The sequence below is a fragment of the Aplidium turbinatum genome, chromosome 14 (assembly GCF_918807975.1).
Source record: "Aplidium turbinatum chromosome 14, kaAplTurb1.1, whole genome shotgun sequence".
NCBI classification, from domain to species: domain Eukaryota; kingdom Metazoa; phylum Chordata; class Ascidiacea; order Aplousobranchia; family Polyclinidae; genus Aplidium; species Aplidium turbinatum.
In genome coordinates, this window is record NC_137485.1 from 4,942,524 (window position 1) to 4,966,384 (window position 23,861).

Below are 23,861 nucleotides of genomic sequence, written 5' to 3' on the forward strand. Positions count from 1 at the left end.
TAAAGAGTGGTACATTGAATTGACCAATGCAAGTTGATCATAGAGCTTTCGACACACAAGTGTGACTTTGTCAGTATACATTCTTATTCCACCAGAATCAAAAGATTTATCAAAAGTTTCTAAAAATATTCGCTCATCAATATTTGAGATGGATTCTCATCGACCAGAAATTATAACACCGGACAATTCTGAAAGAAGTGATCCGCGCAGCAAAAGACAATTTTCGTTTGAAGACGGCGACAGCGATACACCGGGTTGGAAAAAAGAGGAACAAGGGTAAGTAAGCTACTGAACAAGAGTTAGAAAGTTTTAACTTAAACGACGAAGAAACCTGGCTTTCAGGTTGCTGCTAGCTTGCCTTAGTAAATAGATATTTTGGTCTAACTCTCACTTAAGCAGTGAACTTCATCGTGAAACAATTGGTCTTTTGAAAAAGTAAGCTCCAAGTTTAAAACATTTACTCTGAGTTGACTAACCCTTACTGTTTTGTAAGTAGAAATACCAAAATCAATTACTTTTTGTGTTTGCATCAAAGTTTTAAACTTTGAGCATGGACACCTAGCGAACGTAAAGTTTTATCGTAATGACCACTTGAATGCGACAATAGTCGATCTACTCTACCGTCTTATCACTTCAAGACACAGTGCCTAATTCATTAACCAAAGTGCAGATTGATGGATAAAGGTTTCTAGTTGCCAAGTTGTACAAGAGTTAAATTGAAGTATAGCGGACAAGATGTAAAATACGAACTACTCTAACGCAGTGGCGGCTCGCGCCATGGGGCTGCAGTCCCACCTGAAAGAAAGAGAAGAGGAAAAAATATGTTGTCCTCTGTGTTTATCAGACCCGGTTACTTTTTTCACTTAAGAATTGCGGATCAAAAATTAAAATATTAAAAGTTTCGTTTGGCAACACCAACTTTGGGCAAACTTCTCTGCAGCCTGACATTCTGGATTTCAAGCACTCTGGTTGGCTAAATATTATCCTTGAAGCTCCACCTCTTTTGGTAATTTACAACAATTTTTGAATCTGTTGGGGCTGCATGGAAAACAGCCCCACCTAACCGAATAACTTTACAGACTTTTTAAAGTTAATTTGTATTTTGCAGAGTAGCAATGAGCCATGAATGTAGAAGTGTTAGCTGTGAGTTAGGGTATTTAACAGGTTATAGGAAGTGCTAGTCCAGCCTAGGGCATCTCAAAATCACTTGAACCTTATATGCAACGGCTAGGCTAGTCAAGGCTTGTCTCCCAAGCAATAGCCTAATGTTAGTTTTTTTTAATTGCCGTACAGCTTAGGAATACATCAACTTTTCAACAAAATTTGAATGCATTTTTCAAAATTTAGGGTAAAAACGTGCTCAGAACGCACGAAATTTAATGTGATTTTTCAAATTTTCTGTGGGAAGACCCCTAGACCCCCGCGAAGTCGTTGGCTTTCAGCAAACTCAGCGACACGCTTCGCCCCCCGAACTATTTATTACAACCCCACTGCTCACAAACAGCACCAGCCACCACTGACTTTAAGTACAAAAAAATAAGTCAAATAAATAAAAAACAAATACGGTACACTCGATTGGTCACATTTTTGTTAAGACCACGACATTTGCATTGGAAAGTATTCCATGAGCTTCCAATAGCTAAGCTTTTCCCCTCCTCCCTAACGTAAACTACAAGTTGCACCATTGCTCAGTGCTCACAGTGTGATTGTGAGAAAATCAAACTTGATCCAAGATGATGATTTTAATTTGTGAAAGTGCTTCTCGTGACACTTCGCACAATCATGGAATCATGTTTTTTTTTTATTAATTGCTCATTGCGACAACATGCGCTACGATTACAGATGCGATACAACAGACAACAGGAAGCAGCGAAGTGACATATTGGTCCTCGAGTCAGCTGCTCTCTTATTTTGGCATGAGTGTCTTTGCCAAGACATAGCCGCGTGTTCTGGAGCGGTGTCGAACCCACGTCCTTTCGAACGTCGCGCAGACGTTCTCACTACTCGCCCACGCAGCCCATGTAATATCAATCATATCAATTAATTCTGTCACTTTCTAATTTCTCAAACTGAGATTATTACTTTTCATATCGGCTTTGATCAAGATTGTCGTGCTTGTAGATGCGACTCCTGGAGAAAAGACAAAGCATTTCACGAATTCATTCGTCGGATAAGCGATGGGGCTATATTTCATGGCATTGTGATGTTGGCTATCTTCCTCAACTCTGTTGTGATGATGCTCGAGGTTAACGACTACTACCCTTCCATGCGCCCTTACTACTCTGTAAGCAACTAAATCAAACCCGCCTTTTTATTGCCTAAATGTATAAAGTAATTTCTTTACCCAAAAAAATTAAACAAAGGCAAAATAGGTCTTTTTTGCCGTGTTGTATTAAAATAACTCTATTGCTTGGTCTATTTTCCAACCAATATCACAGTAAACTCTGAATACAGTTTTGTCAATTCAGTTTTATACAATACTAGCCTATAGCCTGCCTTTGCAATTTTCATTTTATCATAATCGGCGATTGCTTTTTGCAGAAATTTAAGAATTATAGCTTGCAACTGGGAGAAAGAGTAGAAGTCTTGCGAGTTGAATCATATCAAATAAAGCAAGGACCCTAGATCAGGGCTACTCAACTGGCGGACCGCGGTCCGAATCCGGACCTTCTGGGTGTTGATTGTGGACCTTGAGCTTGTGGAAGAATAACCCCATTGCCACGTTTCAGGGCTTCTTTAAACAGATTTCTACTGGGTAGAAGAAATTTTTATTGTGATTGTCCTAATTGCTGGGGGGAGGTTCACATTTTACCTAAGAAAGTGGTTTGGTACAAATAGTTTAACTTTCGTGTGGTTTTGTGTGAAATAACGTATTCATCGGATCACTAAAATATTCAGCTTGTCAAACAAGACCTTTGTTAACATTAGTTGAGTAAACCTGAAATAAAGGTTTCAAAACAATCTTAAAACATGGTGTAATATTGTTACAGGCGTTTGATATTGGCTTCTTAGTAATCTACACTTTGGAGTTTGTTGTAAAAATATACGCCGAGCCAATAGACTACTGGGTGTCATCGTCCAATCGCTTCGACTTCTTTATACTACTGATATCATTTATGCAGGTACGACCACATGTGCAGTTGGATTAGAAAGTTTTGGAAGAGTAGGCTATACGTAACATTAAACTTTTCCTAAATTGACATAGCAATGTTTGGCTTAGGTTACACCAAGGCTACCTAGAAATAGATTACACTATGACTTTCCTTGTGGCCATAGTTACACCAATAGGCGGCTTATGATCGCTATGTTTCGTTTGTTAACAATAGGCGTAGCCTAACAATAACCATTTTGCTTGTCTTGATTGTGCCAGAAGCTGCTTTTCACGACCGCTACACTCGACAAACAGAAATCATCACCGTAAATAAGCAACTTTAGCTTTCCTCTTTTTAGGGTGATCCACTCCCCCTTGATCAGCCACTGGTCAATGCATATACGAATAAAGTATTACGATCTCATTTAATTATAATTAAGTAGGCTACTGTGTTAAGTATTTTATTATCCCTTTATAGTCAAGTATCACATTTAATAGCACTAAAGATAATAATGCTTGGTTTTACATAGCACTCTAGTACTGCGTTGCTCCTCAGCGCTTTACAAAGCAGGCAGTGTCAATGCAGCCATATAGAGGCGCAAATGACTATTTTATTTCCCTAATCCATTCCATTGCTCGGTGCCAAGCAGGCGCGGATTTAGGGGGGCAGAGGGTGCAAGTGCTCCGCTCCCCCCCCCCCCGACTTTTGAAGGGGCCCCTACTTGGAAAAAATGTGATTTTGTGTTAGGCTATTATTATTTTTCTTTCAGCCTTTGAAGTTTCTGCAAAATGCTGTGCAGTGCAGTGTTGGATTAATGCTATACTGTAGACGCAGGGGCGGTTTTTTGCACCATAGGCGCAAAATATTTTTTACACGGAGGCCCCCCATCAGCTAAATCCGGCCCTGATGCCAAGCAGGAATTAGATTCAGCACCACTTTTAAAAAGCCTTTGATATGACCCGACAAGGCATCGAACCCATGCTTACCGATTCAGAGGCAGTCGCACTAACCACTAAACGTTTGCTGAACATTAATTTAGTGTCTAGCTTTTTTTATTGTTTTATTAGATTGACCTGGCATTCCCACCATTTTGCTCCCAAGTAATGCGATTTTCGTCATCATGTACACTTCCCTTCTGGTTATTTTTTTGTTTATTCTTTGCTCAGTTTGTCGTAGACCAATTTTTAAGCGACGAAGCAGCGGCAGGCGCCGCATGGACTGAGCTGCTCCCGATGTTGAGGACGCTTAAAGCAACGCGCGCTCTCCGAGCCATGAGAGCCGTGTCATTTGTTCGGGGGCTGCAGGTTTGTGATGTAAAACTAACAAAATTGTGCTTGCTTTGAATTTATATTAACTTAGAATTGAAAAACAACAAGCTCAAACTGATAATGTTCGATTGAAGCACAGAGCAATTGCGCTCTGCACAGTTGCGGTAAAATCGATCATTGATGTAGGCTCCGCTAACCGGAGAGTAGTTTTAAAAGTGCCTGTGATAAGATGTCAGTTTTGAGAAAAAACGGCTTCACGTATTCGAATTGTTAGTTTGTAAAACGAATTCGAAAAGCAAATTTCTGTATGTGCATGAACTGCATATTGGCAATTGCATTTTATTTGACATGAAAACCCGTTTCTAACTTCAAATGAAACTACACTCTTCTATTTCAACTGCGACAAAAAAGCAGTAGACAAAATTCCGATTTGTTATGTTTTTAAACAAATTTTGATTAGAAACTTTTTTTTCAAGCATAGGTTGCCAATCAAATTTACCTAACCACCATCTACGGTTAATCTGCGCCTAACCTGATGACTGTCTGGGCCAGAGCCGTTGAAAGGATAATTTGATCCCTGTACCAATAAAATTCCCGAGCTTCTGAAACTTGACAGTGCAATTTCAATTACAGGTCCTTCTTATCGCTTTAGTTGACACGATGAAGAAGTCATTCATAAACGTCATGTTAATATTGCTATTTACAATGTTTTTGTTTGCCATATTCGGATATTACATGTTCGGCTACCCTGGGGGAGATGAGAAAAATTGGGGAAATCTTGGAGCAGCATTTTTGACCTTATTCAGTTTTGTCACCGTAAGTAGGCTAAAATTGTCAACTTCGGCTATACGTGCAATGTGCAGTAGACCTGATACACTTACAGTGTCAGTATGTTAGTTTCAACCACCGATTTAACATGTGAGGCTGTTTTGGGCTGGGCGTTGGCACTCATAATCTTGGAAGTAAATAGCTCACAAATTCATTTTGTGTGCGCATAGAGATTGGTAATCCAAGATTTAAATGCACAGTTTTGGTCAAGGCAGCTGGCTTGATGAATACATGTCCTTTCGCCGCTTTCAGTTGCCAGCTATGTTGCATATAGCGTGCACGTAAGTGCAGGGGGGTTAAAAGGATAATTTGCACCCAGTACCAATAGACCCTCCGACCTCAAATCAAGACCCTTTTAACAAAGAGACACTATAGCCCAGGGCTACTCAACTGGCGGACCGCGGTCCGAATCCGGACCTTCTGGGTGTTGATGGTGGACCTTGAGCTTTTGGAAGAATAACCTCATTGCCACGTTTCAGGGATTCTTTTAACAGATTTCTACTGGGAGGAAGCAATTTTGACTGTGATTATGCTAGTTGCTGGGGGGCTTTAACTCCCCAACACTTTCTCAGAAATCTAATTTGAGTTACATTTTACCTAAAAAAGTGGTTTGGTACAGTGCAGATAGTTTAACTTTTGTAGTTGCGCGTGAAATAGCTTATTTACCGGACGCTATAAATATTCAACTTGTCAAACTGGACGTTTGTTAAAATTAGTTGAGTAACCCGGCTATAGGCTATTCAACGAATATGAGGCAGCTTCAACGAATATGAGGTGGCTTCAACGAATATGAGGCGGCTTCAACGAATATGAGGCCGCTTCTTAAAGTCCTCAGGCTACTTGAAAAGGTTTCTGGTCCCTAAAATAATCAAGGGCACTACTGTGTACGTGTGTCGTGCTGTCGCAGTGTGATTGTAGATTGTTTATTAAAACATTGTTACACTTACTTAGGCTTACTAACGTAAATGTAATAAAAACAACATTGTTTTATGGTTTTGATAATTTTTCTGCAGTTTTCACACAGTTTTATTTATTTATGTTAAGGTCGACGGCTGGTTTGATGCTCAGATAGAAATGGACGAAAAAACAACTCAATTTTCCCGGATTTACACAATACTTTTTATCATAGTTGGCCATTTTCTTATTTTTAACATATTTGTTGGGGTCAATATTATGAACATCCAAGAAGCAAATGAGAACTTTCATGAACAGGTAAGTGTTGACGCAGACAGCAAATCAAGCAGTTTTTACATTGATTCAACGTATGCCGACGTTGAACTACAATGTGTAGAAACCTATCGTGGAGAATAAGTTAGCCGTACTATGATAAGTTTTTACGATGGTGGCTTACATGTTTTTTTTTTATGCTGAACTTAGCATCTTTTTTTCCTATTTTTTTTATTGGCATAAAATGTCTGTTTAATGTACCGTACCGGAAATAAAACGTTTTTTTATTAGGTAATCGCAGAAAAAGAAGCAGCTTTGGCGAAGAAAAAAGAAACTATTTTGCACAGACAGCATGAAGATGTGAGGTGAGAGAAAATACCTGATCTGACTACCTGATGAAAACTCTATCTATCTAATTCAACTATGCGACTCCATTAAACTATTTCCACACAATTGTTAAGCCTCTTCTTTTTCAACAGATTGATCATGTTTGATCAGCAGTGTCCTCCCTTATGAACTGCCTCCATTTTGATCTGTCTTTTGTTTTTATTAGTGCTTCCGGCATGCTTTTCATTCCCGTAATTTGCTTAATATTGTCAAAATATTTCATTTTTTGTCGTCCTTTTGTTCGTTTGCCTTGCACCATCCCTGTCAATACTGAATTTTCTAACGAGTTGCTTCTTGCTATGTGTCTGAAATATCTCAATTTACTCGAATTATAATTTTTAGTTATCAGAAGGTGTTCGTATAATATTGTAGGTTTATAACAAAGATTAATTTAAACATTACAGAATAACGAAGCAATAAGAGTTCTTATTTGTTCTTAATTCGTTGTTCTTAATCTTCATGCGTTCTTAATTTTTCTCGTTTCTCCACATCTCTCCTCTCAGAGGGCGAAAGTGGACAGTTTTATTTACTGTTGCGGTACCTTTTATTCTATTTGGAGCAGTTTAGACGAAAAATACGAAATCTTTCGGAAATTCCGCATAGGTTAAAATGGTTCACTTCTTAGGAAGAAAAACGTGTTTGGCACCATCAGGACATCATCATCTACCAGCTCATCCATTCCATCACCCACCAGGACAAGAAACAATAACTTAAACTGGATCTCAAACCTCAATCGTCGTAGGCTACTGTGTGATGTGCAGTCTGGCCGTAGAAAGAGCTGAACACCTCAGTGGCGTAGCTAGGGAATGTGCCGCCGGGGCGGATTCAGATTTTGCCGCCCCTTCAAGAAAAAGCATGTGAAAATGAAATGCGTTTTTTATCCGATTATAATCAATAATCGTAGTTTGAAAGTTCCGCCCCCAGACGTATGCCGCCCGGGGCGGTCCCCCTCCCCTTAGCTACGCCATTGCAACACCTGCTCTCCTGGGCCACATCGAAACGAGCTTTTGCATGAGGATGGGTTTCTTTTATGTCCGGTTTTCTTTCTCCATCCAATTTTTATTATTATTAGGCTATTACTATGACCGATTAATTAATAATTATCCACATCAATATTAGAACTGGAAATTTCAATTCACAACACTTTTCATTAGGCTGTCATTCATTACTACATGTGTGCTTTTCTCTGTTTTTGTTTTATTTTTGCTATTTGTTTTTTGGGTTTTGTGGTCGTGCTAACTACTGAGTAGGATACTGACATATAGCCCACTCCATGATTTTCCATTCAAGCATAGCCGTACGAGCCAGGGGGGCAGCTGCCCCCATGTTGTTTCAAAACGTCGCGTATTCGGGCAAAATTTTACAATTATTAGGGCAAAAATTGCTATATGAAAAGCTACAAAATTGCATGAATTAAGAAAAACTATAAATTAATATCTTTTACCTATCAAACTAAGTACAGCCTGTTATTTGCGCAAGAAATGCCGCAAAATTTTCATTTGACACACCCGTGTCCCGTATTGATGTATTATATTGCATGGTGATCAAACTGGTAGTACAGTACGAAATGCATTTAACCAACTGCCAAAGGCGCGGGAAGTAGGGGTGCTCAAGGGGCTTCAGCCCCCCCTAAAGCTAATTCAGCCCCCCCTGGAATTTTCGATAATTGCTTCAGCCCCCCTAGGAAATTCTGATAATTTAAAGTACATAAGCCTAACATATTTTCAGAAAATTATTCGAGCAATCATTGCTACGATGAATCGAGTTCCTATTACTTGTGATCGCGCTCATCATTCGCAATACAGAGTCGTCAATCACAGGGAGCTATACCTCGCAGTCGCGGTTCCAGCCACCCTCCTTACTGACACGGCGTTCCATCGTTTATTGGACATCATTCTGTAATATTCACTTTACACTTACAGCATAGAACAGCAAGAGATCTGGTTGTTATAACGGAGTGCGGGCCAAACTTAAAGCATTATGCCCTGGATCGTTATACATTCACAGCAGTAATCATGCTCTCGATTTGATTTTGCAAGGCGTTGTAAAGGAAGTGAGGCTTATTGCCGATGCCTTAAACTTCGTTCAAAGTTTTGCAGTTGTAATTCGTGAATCGTCAAAACGTTAATCTTTATTCATGTCGCTTTTTGGTTCCGATGAAGTTTCTTGCAATTTGCTAGGTTTGTGTCCTACTTGTTGGAGCGTTCGTGCTTCTGCCCTCGCTCGTGTTGTTAAGTGCTACCCTACCCTGTTGCAATGTCTGACCGACATGACAGAAGATAGTGCAATGGAAGAAGACGCACGTGCAAACATATTCAGCTTGGTAAAATAAGCACGCACGATGCGGCTTTATTTTGCGATTACCTGCAGAGGTGAAGCTTTTCAGCCTGCAGAAGCTGTCGTTAAACAGCTCCAAAACAAGAAGATCTCCTCTTCTTCAGCTTTGGATCCATCACCATTTACCGCGAACAGATCAAACATCTCAGAAAAGATGAATCCGTTTCCAAGCTTGTGGAAGCAGCAAACGTCTTTGCGTCTGCCAATAACCTAAAGACGCCAAAGGATCCTCGAGTGAGCAAAACTCCAGTAAAATTTTGAAACACAGAGGAATCGGATGCTTTGTCGTCTGCGGCAGAAGGAGCGTGGAAACGGCAATACTTCGAAGCCCTTAATTTGGTTCAAGCTGAGCTTGATCGAAGATTCGACCAGGCGGATCTGCTTACAGCAGCCATCAGAGAAAAAGCCCATCTGAGCTATGCAAGCGGTGAAGAAAGATCTGATACTGAGATCAGCTTAGCCGATGCCATCAGAAAAGATCGCCTAAAAACGGAACTTAGGGCTACCTTGCTCAGCGATGTTGTAAGTGGAAAAACCGCAAACTCCGTTCAAAAAGTTGCTCAGATAGCCTACTATCGCAACAAAACCCTCGAACACTAGAGCTTTTCAAAGAAACGTGAAAATTCGTGGAGCTCTTCCTTTGCCTCCAGGTTTCAGCTTCATCATCAGAACGTTCTTTTTCTGCTCTAAGACGCCTGAAAATGTGGTTGAGAAGCTCAATGACACAATAAAGACTTACTCATCTTGCGTTGATGTATGTCCACCAAAACATTTTGAACACTGTTAATGTCAAAAAACTCATGACACAGTTCATACAGAGAAAAACCTGAGCGAATAGCAATCTTCGGAAGCGTGTGAGAACTCATTTCCACAAACTGTCGTTTTCATATCACTTTCTAATATGTTCGTTTTCTTTTTAATTCCCTGAACAGCTGCTTTGTTGTTGCCGCTCTTCGTTTCTTACCATTTACAATGTGTGTGTTTTGGCGTCGTTTTACACACAGAAGGGACCTATAAAAGTACTATCAGTTTTGAACGTTCACTCACATAAGGGGGGTCTGGGGGGCGAAGCCGGGGGCGACAGAAGATAGTGCAAAAGCCCGACAGAAGATAGTGCAAAAGATAGTGCAAAAGCCGACAGAAGATAGGGCGAAGCCCCCCAGAAGCTCACAACACTACGGCAGCTTCAGCCCCCCCTAGAGAAAAATAGTTCCCGCGCCACTGCCAACTGCATCATGCCAATTTGGGCAGCCACCAAAATATGTCTCTAATACTTTTGTGAAACTGCCCAAATCAAAACGCAAAATTTGCTATATACAGTAGCTAATTTTATTAATTTTCACAAATGCATCGTGTTGATTTGGGCAGCTGAAAACATGAAATTATCCGATGAAACTGATTAGTCAGTTTATGCAACTGCCCAAATTAGCGTGAGGCAGTTTCCTCAAAATGCACAAATTTATTAATTTTTTCCATTTAGGTTACATAACTGTATCGCTTAGATTTGGGCAACAAAAAATATGAAATTATCTGATCATAGTCTATTTATAAAACTGTTACTTTTTCACCGTTATAATGCACCGCATACATTATAATTGGGCAATTTCTATAAAAGCGTGCAGATTTGGGCAAATTTACGTTCTGCCCCCCAAAAATGGTTTCGTCTCGTACGGCTATGCATCCAAGCACGTTTTAAACTTTTCAAGGTTTAGCCACCTTTTCCTGTGCATTAACGTGCTGTTAGGTCTATATCGAGTTTTGTAGTATCTTTTTCGTCCCAGACGCGTAAAATGATTGATTTATGATTGACTGGATTGCTGCACTGCTGAATACTGACGACAGCAGACAAACCACGCTGAAAGTGCGATGCTTGCTTCATTTACAAAACATTGGAGTCATATTCTTGTCGGTTTCAGTAGTGTAGTGGTTATCACGTTCGCCTCACACGCGAAAGGTCCCCGGTTCGAGCCCGGGCTGAAACATTTTTTTTTAATTGCTGTTTCGTTGGTCAAGGATATGGGTGTGCTGTGTGTGAGGTACCCTATGATCCTTAAAGCTGATTATTAAAATAGGCAGTTTTCTACAATTATTTTGATTTCGTCAACAGCCATCGAATTATTTTACTTGGCTTTTGTCAGAAAACTTGAACAGCGACAACAAGAAGCTGAATGTGGCAATTTTTACGAGATGGTAACACCGTTTCAAGAATCACTCAGAAGTGACGACTATGTCATACAAGAAGATTTAGTGACAAACTTAGACTGGATAGATTTGTACTTGGAAACACTGGAACATATGGATGAAACCGTGTTTAGGTAAGATCTGCTATTAGCTCTGTATCTTCACTAGCTCTATGAACATCAACAATAAAAACGTCTAATAACATTGCACGAAGACGAAGCTGTGACGAAGAGTTGACATGTAAACACTTGCAAACCAAAGCAGCTTATACTTTGTTTGGTGAGAATAAGATAAATCAATAGGCGCATTACGAGAGTTACTGAAGAATAACATTTTATATCACACGTATGACACATCTCCAACTGAGACTTTCTTGAAGTTAAAACAGAGATCAAAAATAGTTAATCAGAAAATTTGCTTGGAAAAGCGTATGTCAGAAGTGGGATTCGAACCCACGCCTCCATTTGGACTTCGGAGACCAGAACACCCAATCACCAATCAACGGTGAAGATCACCAATCAATGATGTTCTTGAGCCTTAAACCACTCGGCCATCCTGACTTGGGGATTACTGCAGAAACATGCATCTCTATAGCCTACTGAGATACAATAGCCTACTTTAGGCCTACAATAATTCCTGATCAGGACAGGAATTAACTTCATGAGAATTGTATTTATATCTTCAATAAGCACGTTTTAATGTTCGCGTTATGTCGCTTCAATTTCATGTCGCTTTCATTTCGTCATGTTGACGTGTATTGTTTTCGTTGTGACGTTCAGAAACAACTACAGCTGAGCTGAGGGGTAATTTTAATCTAAATTGTTTTTTTATATTGCATTGTCACTTGTCAGCAATTCGATAAAAATATCATTTTAGCCCTAAACAATGTCATCTTATGCCTAGCATTTGTTTGTTGTAGCAAACACAAACAACTGACAATGTGTAGGCCTATTTTCGTTTTATTTCGCTCATTTATTGTGACTCTAACTAATCACTAATGTGATGCACCACTTGCTATTATGCAGAAGTTAAAACTGACACATTTTCCTAAAAACCCAGAATTTATAGATTAACTTTAACTGCTAAACAGTTATATAAATGAATTAACAAGAAGACATTGGGTATTTTGAAGTAAATTTTGTTGAAAAAAATTCAATTTTATTCAAAATTTTTATTTTGTTACTTCGAAAACACTTGCTCAAAAGAGGACTATAACAATATGCTGTTAATGGTTGCTCTTATTCTTCTTTGCCGAGTATCGCACGGCTGTAGCTAAGAGCACAACACAGACTGTCTATCAGTCATGGCATCAGCATTCTTTTTCCAATTCTGCAAAGGAATGGTTGAATTTATTGTGAAGCATTAACCGTCTGTTTCCGTAGTGTAGTGGTTATCACGTTCGCCTAACACGCGAAAGGTCCCCGGTTCGAGCCCGGGCGGAAACATTTTTATTTTTAACAAAATTGCCTGATGATAATGAAATTGAGGGAGCTGAAGCGATTGACGATTTAGCCGTTTTTTTTTAATTTTGCAAATTTTGTCGAAAAAAAAACTTCATTGTTAGGAAGAAGTAATTTCTAAATAAGACGCGCAAAGTTTTGTCAATTGCGATAAAATTAAACAAATTGTAAAGTTTTTCTTTAAATTGAATGAGGCTGTAATTCTGTTAAATAATATGATCAGGGCCTGATTCAGCGCCGGATTAACTACAGTAGCAGATGTAGCAGCTGCTATGGGCCCCGCGCTTCACAAGGCCCCGCGCTTGGTGAGCAAAACATTTTTTTGCAAAAAACTGTCGAACATAGGTGGTAAGTAGTTTTTGACATGCAAACTGGAATGGCATGGAAGAATATTATAGTTGTAGGATTACATTACTTAGTCCCAACCTCTTACCCCTTCCTACCGGTAATTTCCGCGGGAGGCAACTGCCTGATCGAGTGCCACGAGCCCACGATATTAGTTGTTTGAAAGATTATTCGACTGTGCGAAGTGTATCAATTGATTGCCTTGCCTTGCCGATTGCCTTGGACAGAGTTATTACAACGCGTCCAACATGAGCGGGAAATATAACGGAGTAGGCCTGCAGGCACTTGTCAAAAAATAAATAAAAAATGGTGCTACGGTATGCAGGATATGTTCCATGCTATGCTCATTCGTTGAATTTAGTTGGTGTATGCGCTGCACAATCGTGTCCAAAAACAGTTCAGTTGTTTGACTTCGTTGAAAATATCTACGTAGGCTATTCTATGCTGCTTCAACACACCGGTGGTTCGTTCTGGAGTGTTCAGGTGGTGGAGTGCTAAAGAAGCTCTCTGAAACACGATGGTCCGGAAGAGCTGATGCCATTAAGGTAATTGAAGAACGTACGTTTTCTTTTCAAAGAGGAGGCACTGGAGAAACTTGCAAATGACCAAGTGCAAAAGGCAGAATGTCGACAGCAGGCAAATGGACTCCTCGAGAAAATTGAGTTGGTCGAAATTGGAATCTTAGTGATTTTTTGAAATAGATTACTCGATCGCTTCCAGGCAAGTCAAGCCTCTCTTCAAACAAAGCTGCAAAATCTCAACATTGCTTCAGCGTTGTGTGCCTCTTTGGCAGGATCCCTACAGACTTTTAGAAAACAATTCGCTAAGTTTGAGTCAGAGGCACAGAAGCTGACTCAAGTGCCGGATTACCGACCAACAAGCACAAGAAGAATTGTCCAAAATCGAACGCACGTGGAGAATGTAGGCTAGAGTGCATCAGTTGCCCCTTTATTTTTGAAAAATTGGAAATTCAACTCGGCCCTTAGTAGTTTTGTTCCAATTCACCAAAAAACGTCATAGCCAAAATTTTATTGAATTTGAACTTCGTTAAAGGGGTCAACAGTGAACTCGAAATTTTGGAAAATTTACGCATCCGTTATCACATAATGTACAGCAAGGTAAGGAAAGAAAAGTGGTATAAATACACAGTTACACTGTAACTTCCATATTATGGTTATGTGTCATAGCAGCTTCTCAGGCTGTTTAAATCGTAAATCAGTGTGTACATAAAACAAAATATAAGAGGTGGAAAAGTTGAAGTGATGTCATCAAAATTAAAGAATTGGATGTCAGTGAAGCACTTGACTACTGACTATGCTCCAGGCCTGTGAATGCGTTACATAGACCAGACTAAGTTTTAGTAAAGTCGTTAACTAAGCTCAGACATGCACATATTTCAAAGCAAACTTAAAAGTTCACACCAACGTAGTTACCAAATTCATCATTTTTACAACGATTTAACATTGTCGAACGTTGAATTTGTGCAACTATGGTCACTTCTCTCAACTGAATCGATGTAAAAGTTAAGAATGTCTTATAAAAGTTAATTTACGTTGCTGTGGATTTTCTGAGATTTGGTTTCTCTTTTCTCTGAAACTCCACTACTTAAAGAATGCTTTGATAGTTCTCTTCCTTCTTCGCAGCTGAAATGAAATCGGCACTGAGTTGAACGATCCAAAGTCATCATAATTTTTTAGTTCCAGTGTGAAGAGGCACGCATTGGCGATGTCCAGTTGCTTTTAACTGATGCAGCGAATTCCTGTCCAACTAAACGTCGAGCTCTGTCAGCACTCGAGTACGAAGTGGCAACTTGTGACGAATCTTCTCCAGCTTCCTCTATAAATGCTTTCGCAAAACCAACTTGCTGAGACGGTGTCATTTTTAAACGAGTTGCAAGAGATGCCAATCTGGTTCAGCGAAGGATGTCATGTGGTATATGAGAAATGGTCCCTTGTATTGTTGTACAGTACGATGATGTCTTCTTGAGGATGAGCTATCTTCTGATGAAGTTGCTCCTTTCAGGGTAGTATCTTCGTTAGTGTCGTCACTACTACTATCAAGCTGCGCCTGTGAAGAAGCAGCTTCGGTTTCTTTCATACTTATCTCTTTTCTCCGAAATTCATTATCCATCCGTGCTTGTTTGCGGGAAATCTTGCAAGCTGAAGCTTTATCATAGGATCCAAACGATGCTTTCCGGTCGCTTTTCATCGATATAAAAAAGCAAGATCTTCAGAATTTTTTATATCACGTTCCACATTAAGAGGCCACAGCTGACACGTTTTTTTCAGATCAACTTGATTTTTCTCAAGTTCAGCGATAATTGAAGGCTTTGAGCGACGTTCTAAAGGTATTTCACGCAGCTTCGCATTACACTCAGCCAGTGCAATTAGCTTTTCACATGCCTTTTTGTGGGTGATCATTGGTACACCAGCTTTACTGTAAAAAGGGATGATTTTGTCAACGACAATCTTAGCAATTTCTCTTTTAGTCTTTAATGATGGCAAGCCTTCACTTTGGTGAAATCTATAACAACGAAGCACTTGCTCGTTTGTGGGTAACCTTGTGCCGGATATCTCTTTATCAGCTTCAGTAAACTTTGCTCCAAGCCCAAACATAGCAGCGCCATTGCGTGTTTGCGGTGCTGATGAAGATGCTGATGGACTTTTTGACATGCTTCTCATCATAAGTAAAAAAAATCACTGCTTCAGAAAACTAGCTGTTTCAACAGCTAGCTTCTTATATCAAGCTTCTATTTAGCTAGCTTCGAGAAACCATTAAGTAAGCGTATAGTAACTCTGAGTCTCTGACAGCAAACGAATCAAACAACGGTTATTTCAACTGCATATTACACAGCGACTAGTTTGTTGATTGTTCAAAGACAATAAACCATTGTAATGTACAATGGACCAGATTGCAGGGAAACTCTACAACGTGACCGACGGATATTCACAAAATAGCTTTAAACATCAAACTTTGACTTGGATGTTGACCCTCTTAACCTACTCCGATTGACAAAATGATTCACATCCTGTGTTTTTTCATTATATGGAACAAAATTACCAAGGGCCGATCAAAAATTCCAACATCGGGGCAACTGATGCACTCTAATGTAGGCAGTGGCCGTTCAGTTTCCGATGCAACGGATATCAACTAAAGACAGATTCCCGGTGAAAGTTTTCTTTGCAGTATTGGACAGCCTACAATCTGCACTGGAGCAACGTCGCAAGACATACACCAATTCGTAAAGCACATTGCTTTTGATTGCTCCTCTCCAGAACTCAACTATTACACTTCGATTAAATAAAACAATATTAACACCACGTTTTTTAACACTAACAATTTGTTACGCATTTATCTATGTATGATGGTAACTAATTGTACTGGAGAGAGATCATTTTCAAAATTGAAGTAGGTTAAAAACTAGCCTATCTGCGAAACATGATGGGGCAAGAGCGGCTACAGTATAATCAAAAATATCAAACCATAAAATACTCAATTACTTCCCAGTCATTATCTGTACATCAAGTCAATCTGCTACAGGCCCCGCGCTTAGTTAATCCAGCACTGGCCTGATTAATTAGGCTCACGGGGGCCCGAGGCACAGTTAAGTTTAGGGGCCTCTATTGGCAATCGCTTTCGATGCAGAGCAGGAGTGCTCAACTGTTACTGCAAAATCGTTACACAATTAGGAATTGTTACTTAAAAATAACAACTGTGCACACACTGGCACAACAACTTTCACTATCTACGCCTACGGTACTAATGTAAAAAATGAGGGCCCCAAATCCAGGGGGCCTGAGGCCTAAGTCTCGTGTGCTTCATGGTTAATCGGGCCCTGAATATGATATAGCCTACGTTCTTCTGGTACAAACTAAGCTAAAACAAAGTAACTTTAACGGGTTCAAGATGTTGTATTACACAGAACGTAATTAAAAAATCCACTCAAACGTTTTCGACACGTAGGCTACGTGTGTCCTCATCAGGAATTTGGCCTACTTAAATCTGCACTATACATAAAATGGAATCTTAAGATAAACCCGACTATGCACTATAACTGCAACGACAGCCCGGACTGAAAAGCACAAAGTGAATAAGTGATACAAGAATGATTACAAGTAAGTAATACGGCGGGAAACAGATCACATGAGGTGTAAAGTACAGGCATGATTGTAGGCTATAGTACAGGCATGTGACAACAACTAGAACACACACAAAAGGAACGATGAGCCACAGGCGAATAACTGCTTGTTGAGAGAAGGATTATTACGTTTGATAATAATTAAAGATTCCATGATATTAGTCTGAAATTCAAATCTGCCTTGAGAGATGGTTGTATTTGTATGTTGTATTTACATCTCTATTACGTTGGTTTGGGTAATGATAAAATATGAAATTGAATCTGAGTATGGTAGCCTAATGCTTTGTGAAATTGTCCAAATCAAATAATCAACATAGCACAAAAAAACCAACAAAACTTTTAATTTTAATCATGTAGATTGTGGCCCTGCACAATTACATCATGGCAGTGGCGGGTCCAGAGTAGGCCAGTCCAGAGTAGGGTCCAGAGTAGGCTTAAACTAAAACACAAAAAAGTAGCCTTATTCACAGTGTATTTGCAATGTTGGATTAATGTAGACCGGCACATCATTGTGGTATGTTGAAATCCCCCCCCCCCCAACAAACCAAGAAGAGCTACTCGCTGGATTCAACGTCATGCTGATTTGGAAAGCCACAAATTAGCAAATTATTTGAGCCTAATCAATCCGTTCAAGCAATTTCTCAAAGTAACATGATGTGGTTGCCTCACTTGCCTGTTTAAGCACATACAGAACAGAGAACTATTATGTAACTTATAATAATACAACATATATCAACATATGATTTTATTTCAATAAGGACTTTCTGATGATCTCCCTTTTAGCGTGAAACAAGCCGTAGAGACTTTTTAGAAAGTAATAACTGTACAGTATTTGATGTAGTTAGCTCTGTTCGGCTTTTTTGCTTGGCGTTGAACACTTTTTGTACTTGTATAGTATTAATAGTATTTATTGTGTATACAACATAAATATTCAAGTCTGAGACTATTAAGATTAAGACATGTTTTCAAATTCTGTATTTTTTCTCAAGATGAATGTAAACATCTGTCTCTATCAAATCTTCTAACCATACATAATTACATAACTTGATTGATTGATTTATTTTGTTGTGCAACATCACACCTAAACATTAACTCACACAGCATGCATTATGATCATACATAAAAATAATTATATACATAATTAGGCTACATATGGTAGCCAAAGTTTTATCAATGAATTAAACAAGTTCCAGAACCTGACTGATTTTGTTTACTCATTAAATTGAAGTAGCCTACTCCCATGCCTCCCCCATGTAGCCTACGTAAATGAAATAGAATGCTAATGCTACTTTATGTTTTCAGTATTCAAGATTTTCATTACGAAATAGCCAACATTTTAACCCAGTCCATCAACAAAGAGATATCAAAACGAATTGGGGAATGAAGAGGATTTGTAGACACCGGAAATTTACCGATTGTCATGCTTCAACATTTAGGATTGGTCGTCTATTTAGCATTTCTCTGTTGTTGATATTTTCCATGCAAAAAAAATTATTTTGTAAAGCGGAAATAATTCATTGACTTAAGTGGAGAAAAGTGTGTCAGAAGTGGGATTCGAGCCCACGCCTCCATTCGGAGACCAGAACACCCAACCACCGATCAACGGTAAAGAACAATGTTCTTGAGTCTGGCGCCTTAGACCACTCGGCCATCCTGACTTACGACTGCACAGTAGCAACTTACATCTCAATCAGTGACTTCACAATTCTTGTTTGTTGACAGTTTGAACCAATGTTCACTGAAGCCCAGGGGCGCCGGAACAATTTTTTACTGGGGGGGGGGGGGGCGGGATTATGAAAAAAGAGTACTTTTACTGCTTTTTTTCAAGTTTTAAGATAAGATATAGCGATTATTCTCATCCATCAGCTCATCATCGAGTAATGATACCAGTGTCCGGTATACAAGTGTCCGGTATTTAACATACTTTATTTCACACAAAATATAACATTAAAATAAAATAAACTCAAACGTTTGCGACACGTACGTGTGTCCTCATCAGGAATTAAATCTGCAATACATAAAATGAAAAATCGTAAGATAAATTTGACTATGCACTGTAACTGTAACGACACTCTGGACTGAAAGCACAAACTGAACAAATGATACGAGAATGATTGCGAGTAAATTATGCGGTGGGAAACTCTGGTTTAATCTTGTGTCTGTTATCTCGTGCTCGTTTGGTGTGTTCTGATGATCAGTTGTTTCAGAAAGAAATCAAGAAATTAAAAAACATGTTTTATTTATGGATATCCTTCTCACTTTTTCAATAAAGTCTTAAACACCTTATGGCTGATGAACCAAAAGACACGCCTGAAGAAGTAGATTTTAGTTATTTTATTAATATACCCTTTCTAGGAAAATATTCAACAATTTTTGCGAAAAACCTAGCTAAACTTATAAAAAAGAAATTTTCATGTGACATTCATCCTGTGTATAAAACATTTAAAGTGCACCAATAGTTTTAACTGAAGTCGCCTACCCCCTTTGCTCTTTCTTCAAATGTTGTGTATAAATTTAGTTGTTTGCGTGACGCAAACCAGACATACATTGGTATGTCAACCAGACATTTGTTGACAAGGGCCGGGGAGCACTTAAACCCAAACCTAACAATTAAAAGTGCAATTAAAGAGCACATCGCCTCTTGTGAAACGTGCACTGACAATGTCTCGATCGACCAATTTAAAATCATCTCTCGAGGCAGATCTGATTTTCAGACTAAAATCATGGAAGCCTTAAGAATTAAACGTAACAATCCATCTTTCAACCGCCAGTTATTCGCCTGTGGCTCATCGTTCCTTTTGTGTGTGTTCTAATTGTTTTGTCCAATGCCTGTAGTCTACACCTCATGTGATCTGTTTCCCACCGCATAATTTACTTGCAATCATTCTCGTATCATTTGTTCAGTTTGTGCTTTCAGTCCAGAGTGTCGTTACAGTTACAGTGCATAGTCAAATTTATCTTACGATTTTTCATTTTATGTATTGCAGATTTAATTCCTGATGAGGACACACGTACGTGTCGAAAACGTTTGAGTTTATTTTATTTTAATTATGTTATATTTTGTGTGAAATAAAGTATGTTAAACCCGCTAAAGTTACTATGTTTTATTTCTCTATGGTTCAACAAAGCAAACTCTCTACCAAAGCTTTGTCCGGTATTTGAATCTTAGCTTTTAGGGACGTAGTACTAGTATAGTATGGAAGCAACAGGATTATAAGTCCGATTATATCTATAGTCCGATGGCTCAGTAGAGCAGACACCTTAAAAAGATTTCAATTATTGTTGCCCGAAATAAAACAGTTCATGGAGAAAAAGAAACAAAATGTGAAGTTAATAGAAAACAAAGAACGGTTGAATGATTTGTCTTTCTTAGTTGACATCACAGAAATGCTAGCTGAGCTCAATTTGCATTTACAAGGGAATGGTCAGTTGTGTACGTAGTTCAATGTTCGAGCGAATAAGTAGCTTTACTAGGAAATAAAAATTTTCATACACAACTGAAAACTGGCGCAATTGTAGGTTATATTTTTGTAGTCTACCTGAAACAGCTCAAAGACTGTTCTGCAAACTATGAAAAGTATGCTAAGTTATGTGAATTACTGGTCTGCTTGCAGAATTGAAGATTTGCTTGAAGAATTTACAGTCAAATTTTCTGACTTCAAAAAGATTGAAATTGAATCAAAATTATTCAGTGATCCAGTTTCATCTCAGTGTGATAAAGCTCCACCCGAAGTCCAACTTGAACTGATTGAACTGCAAAGTCGACAAAGTTTGAAAACTTTCCGCAGAGAACACACTCTTCCTTTATTTTATAAAGAATTACATTCATGTAATGAATTTAATAAATTAGTTGGTTTGTCCAGAAAATTATTGTGCATGTAGGGCAGCAGTAAGCAGCACATATTGTTGCGAGCAGTTATTTTCATCCATGAGAAACATAAAAAACTGTAGAAAGAAATAGACTGACCGACAAACACTTAGCAAACATCCTAAGAATCAAGACAACGTCCTTTATATGCAAATGTTGATAACATCTTAGCTGGAAAACAATGTCAAAAATATTGTAGAAATAAATTTTTGTTTCTTTCTATAACTGTGTTATTTGTTCCTATTTTCAAAGATAAAGTTAATGTTTTTTAATTATTTCTTTATGTACCCATTTTTCTTGAAATTTAATAGGTTCTGCGGCCCATTGGATTATTTCAAGTGACAATGCGGCCTACTGCAATAAAAGGTTGGACATCCCTGATGTAGGCTAACCTACTGTGATACAGAATTTTGTGTGGTGAATATTATTTTGAGGCAGAAATGAAAGATTGCAGTTAGGCTAAAAGCAAATAGTTGAAAATGTTATGTAGTATTGCAAAATGTGCAGTAGCTTACATGACTTTAAAAGGGCAACATTGCCCCCCTGCCCCTCCATCGAATCCCCTGCCCCCCCCCCCCCCCCCCCCCCGCTTCCGGCTCCCTGCTGAAACCCACAGCCATCAATGCAACAACGACCTCGTGGTTTGGCTAAATAAAAACGGCTTGAATTTGTAGCATCACAGGAAACAACATAACAATAGATAGTTTGTATTTATGTTGCAGCTATGCGGCGTAGGAACAAAAAAAAGAATATAGCCTACGATGCTTCAAGAAATCAATTTTCAAAAAGTGGAGTTGGCCAAGTGATTTAAATAGGGACGGTACATTACGGACGCGCAACTACGTTGTTCCTTCAACATTAGAAGGGTCAATTGCCAATTTGACACTTTTTTTACGCTTTACTGCTGGCTTGCTTTCAACTAAAAACCTTAAATTACTTTAAAACCAACTTCACTCTTCTTATATAACCCATAAAAAGTAAAATATTTTGTAAATTACAAAAAAACGTAACCCTTCTAGTGTTGCGGATAAGCCAAAAGCGGATGAAGTTTCGCATCCCTATGATCTACAATCCCTAGATTTAAAGCTTGCAAACCAGCAAACAATAAAGCTACGTTATTGCCGAAAGTCGATTGAGTTTATTTGGTGCAAGTACTTTCGCCATCAAAGCCATTTAAACATGCATGAAAAATAATCTTGTTTCCGCCCGATTCGAACCGGGGACCTTTCGCGTGTAAAGCGAACGTGATAACCACTACACTACGGAAACGACACTTTCTTTGACCTATGAAACAGTAAAAATTATTTGACGTTGAAATAGAAGTTTAATGTTGGCTCTCTGTCGTGATTTCTTGTCTGGCATGTCATAATACAAAAACACATCATTATATTTTTCGGTATTGACGTGTCAGAGATGAGGAAGTGATTTTACACATAAGTTTTTTTGCCTTCAGAGTGTTCAGAATGATATTGCTCGGTAAATTTGTTTGTAGACACGATCTTATGACTCTTACACAGAAATCATTCTAATGGCTCCCTGTGTTGTAGCTTAATGCATAGGCCTACGTTTCAAAATGTGTCTATTTGTAGCCTATACAACGATTTACATGCAGAAACGCTGGTTTGACTCTCGAGGTGTACACCTGATCAACACGCTTTATGGACAGTGGATGGGATAATTCACAAACAACAACACTTCAACAATGAGCGAAAATTCTGTCGACATCGATGACCGAGCCCGAGCAGTGGTCCAAACCTTCTATAAGAAGTTAGTATATGCAAAACTGCCAGGATTCAGCTTGCAAAAAGAAGTTTTCCCGGTAAGAGAGTAACGATTCAATTCAATCGTTTATTATGTCAATTTTTGATGGAGGAACTGTAATCAAAAGAGTAAATTCTATCGTGATCAAAAGAAGAGACTGTTTCGTCACTATTGATTTCATTATGGTCTCACATTCACTCAACTGACAACACGCCCCGGTCTGAACCCAGGAGAAATCAACTTTGTGTGGTTGTTTGAAATCAACGGCGAAATTATTTTGAGACGAAACTAAATAATTTGTCAGAAGTGGGATTCGAACCCACGCCTCCATTCGGAGACCAGAACACCCAACCACCGATCAACGGCGAAGAACAATGTTCTTGAGTCTGGCGCCTTAGACCACTCGGCCATCCTGACTTGCGATTGTGCTGAAGTAAGTTATATCTCAATCAGCGAATTCACAATTCTTGTTTGTTGACAGTTCGAATTTGAACCAACGTTCATAAAATTACATTTATTTATGTTATACCTACATCGAAACAGAAAAAATAACTAACTCTAGCGATGCTTCAAGAAACTAGGGCTGTGAAGTCGGGCGAAAGCTGTCCGACTGCTCGATTTATGATAGGCTACTAGCTTCTGTGGTGCTAGATATTTTTTTTAAGTATTTTAAAAAAAGTAATCAGTGGTTTTATGAAACGTAACGTATTTAAAGTTGAGGTGTTGTTAGCAATGGAATTTTGACTTTTATAGTTACTCATATTGCTAGAAAGTTTAAAACTCAATTAATATTTAAATTTTGCAGCGTAGGCTAATACGGAAAACAAGAAACAATGTTTAAAAAATGATTGCAAACAAAAATTTTTATTATTTATGATTTTGCATCAAGTCAGAGTCGACGTTTTTTTAACGACTCCGACACTACAGCTTTGCAAAAATCACGTTTCAAAATAAAGTTGGTAGAGGCTTATAACAAAGGTGGTAAGTTAGTAAAATAATTATAGCCAAGTTGTCGCTGATTGAGTTTAG

General features: G+C 38.8%; 1 protein-coding gene and 5 non-coding genes across 8 annotated transcripts; 3 read left to right on the forward strand and 3 right to left on the reverse strand.

Annotated features, from left to right (window-relative positions):
• LOC145783406 (cation channel sperm-associated protein 3-like) lies at positions 1-22,821 on the forward strand. 3 transcript variants are annotated; one of them, XM_082595273.1, is made up of 9 exons: positions 1-276; positions 2,122-2,284; positions 2,991-3,122; positions 4,259-4,396; positions 4,994-5,176; positions 6,233-6,400; positions 6,647-6,720; positions 11,218-11,394; positions 22,684-22,821. In XM_082595273.1, the coding sequence occupies exons 1-9, from the start codon at positions 149-151 to the stop codon at positions 22,715-22,717; spliced, it is 1,197 nt and encodes a 398-aa protein (XP_082451399.1). In that variant the 5' UTR covers positions 1-148; the 3' UTR covers positions 22,718-22,821. The 3 variants fall into 3 exon arrangements, with proteins under 3 accessions (XP_082451399.1, XP_082451398.1, XP_082451397.1); XM_082595272.1 differs by lacking the exon at positions 22,684-22,821 and adding an exon at positions 18,506-18,625; XM_082595271.1 differs by lacking the exon at positions 22,684-22,821 and adding an exon at positions 11,688-12,381.
• On the forward strand, positions 10,989-11,061 carry Trnav-cac (transfer RNA valine (anticodon CAC)). Its single transcript has one exon. It is a non-coding gene; the product is annotated as a tRNA-Val (tRNA).
• Positions 12,633-12,705, forward strand: Trnav-aac (transfer RNA valine (anticodon AAC)). Its single transcript has one exon. It is a non-coding gene; the product is annotated as a tRNA-Val (tRNA).
• On the reverse strand, positions 18,743-18,861 carry Trnal-caa (transfer RNA leucine (anticodon CAA)). The gene is made up of 2 exons: positions 18,824-18,861; positions 18,743-18,788 (listed from the first exon to the last, which is right to left on the reverse strand). It is a non-coding gene; the product is annotated as a tRNA-Leu (tRNA).
• Positions 22,269-22,340, reverse strand: Trnav-uac (transfer RNA valine (anticodon UAC)). The gene has a single exon. It is a non-coding gene; the product is annotated as a tRNA-Val (tRNA).
• A 309-nt stretch (positions 22,822-23,130) lies between the features above and the next one.
• Trnal-caa (transfer RNA leucine (anticodon CAA)) lies at positions 23,131-23,249 on the reverse strand. Its single transcript has 2 exons — positions 23,212-23,249; positions 23,131-23,176 (listed from the first exon to the last, which is right to left on the reverse strand). It is a non-coding gene; the product is annotated as a tRNA-Leu (tRNA).
• Positions 23,250-23,861: the final 612 nt, after the last annotated feature.

Excerpts from the sequence above, each read along its gene's own strand:
- LOC145783406 (XM_082595271.1), top strand. The coding sequence starts at position 149 with ATGGATTCTCATCGACCAGAAATTATAACACCGGACAATTCTGAAAGA. Across the intron at positions 277-2,121 it reads TGGAAAAAAGAGGAACAAGG|ATGCGACTCCTGGAGAAAAG; the intron begins GTAAGTAAGCTA and ends TCGTGCTTGTAG. Across the intron at positions 5,177-6,232 it reads CCTTATTCAGTTTTGTCACC|GTCGACGGCTGGTTTGATGC; the intron begins GTAAGTAGGCTA and ends ATTTATGTTAAG.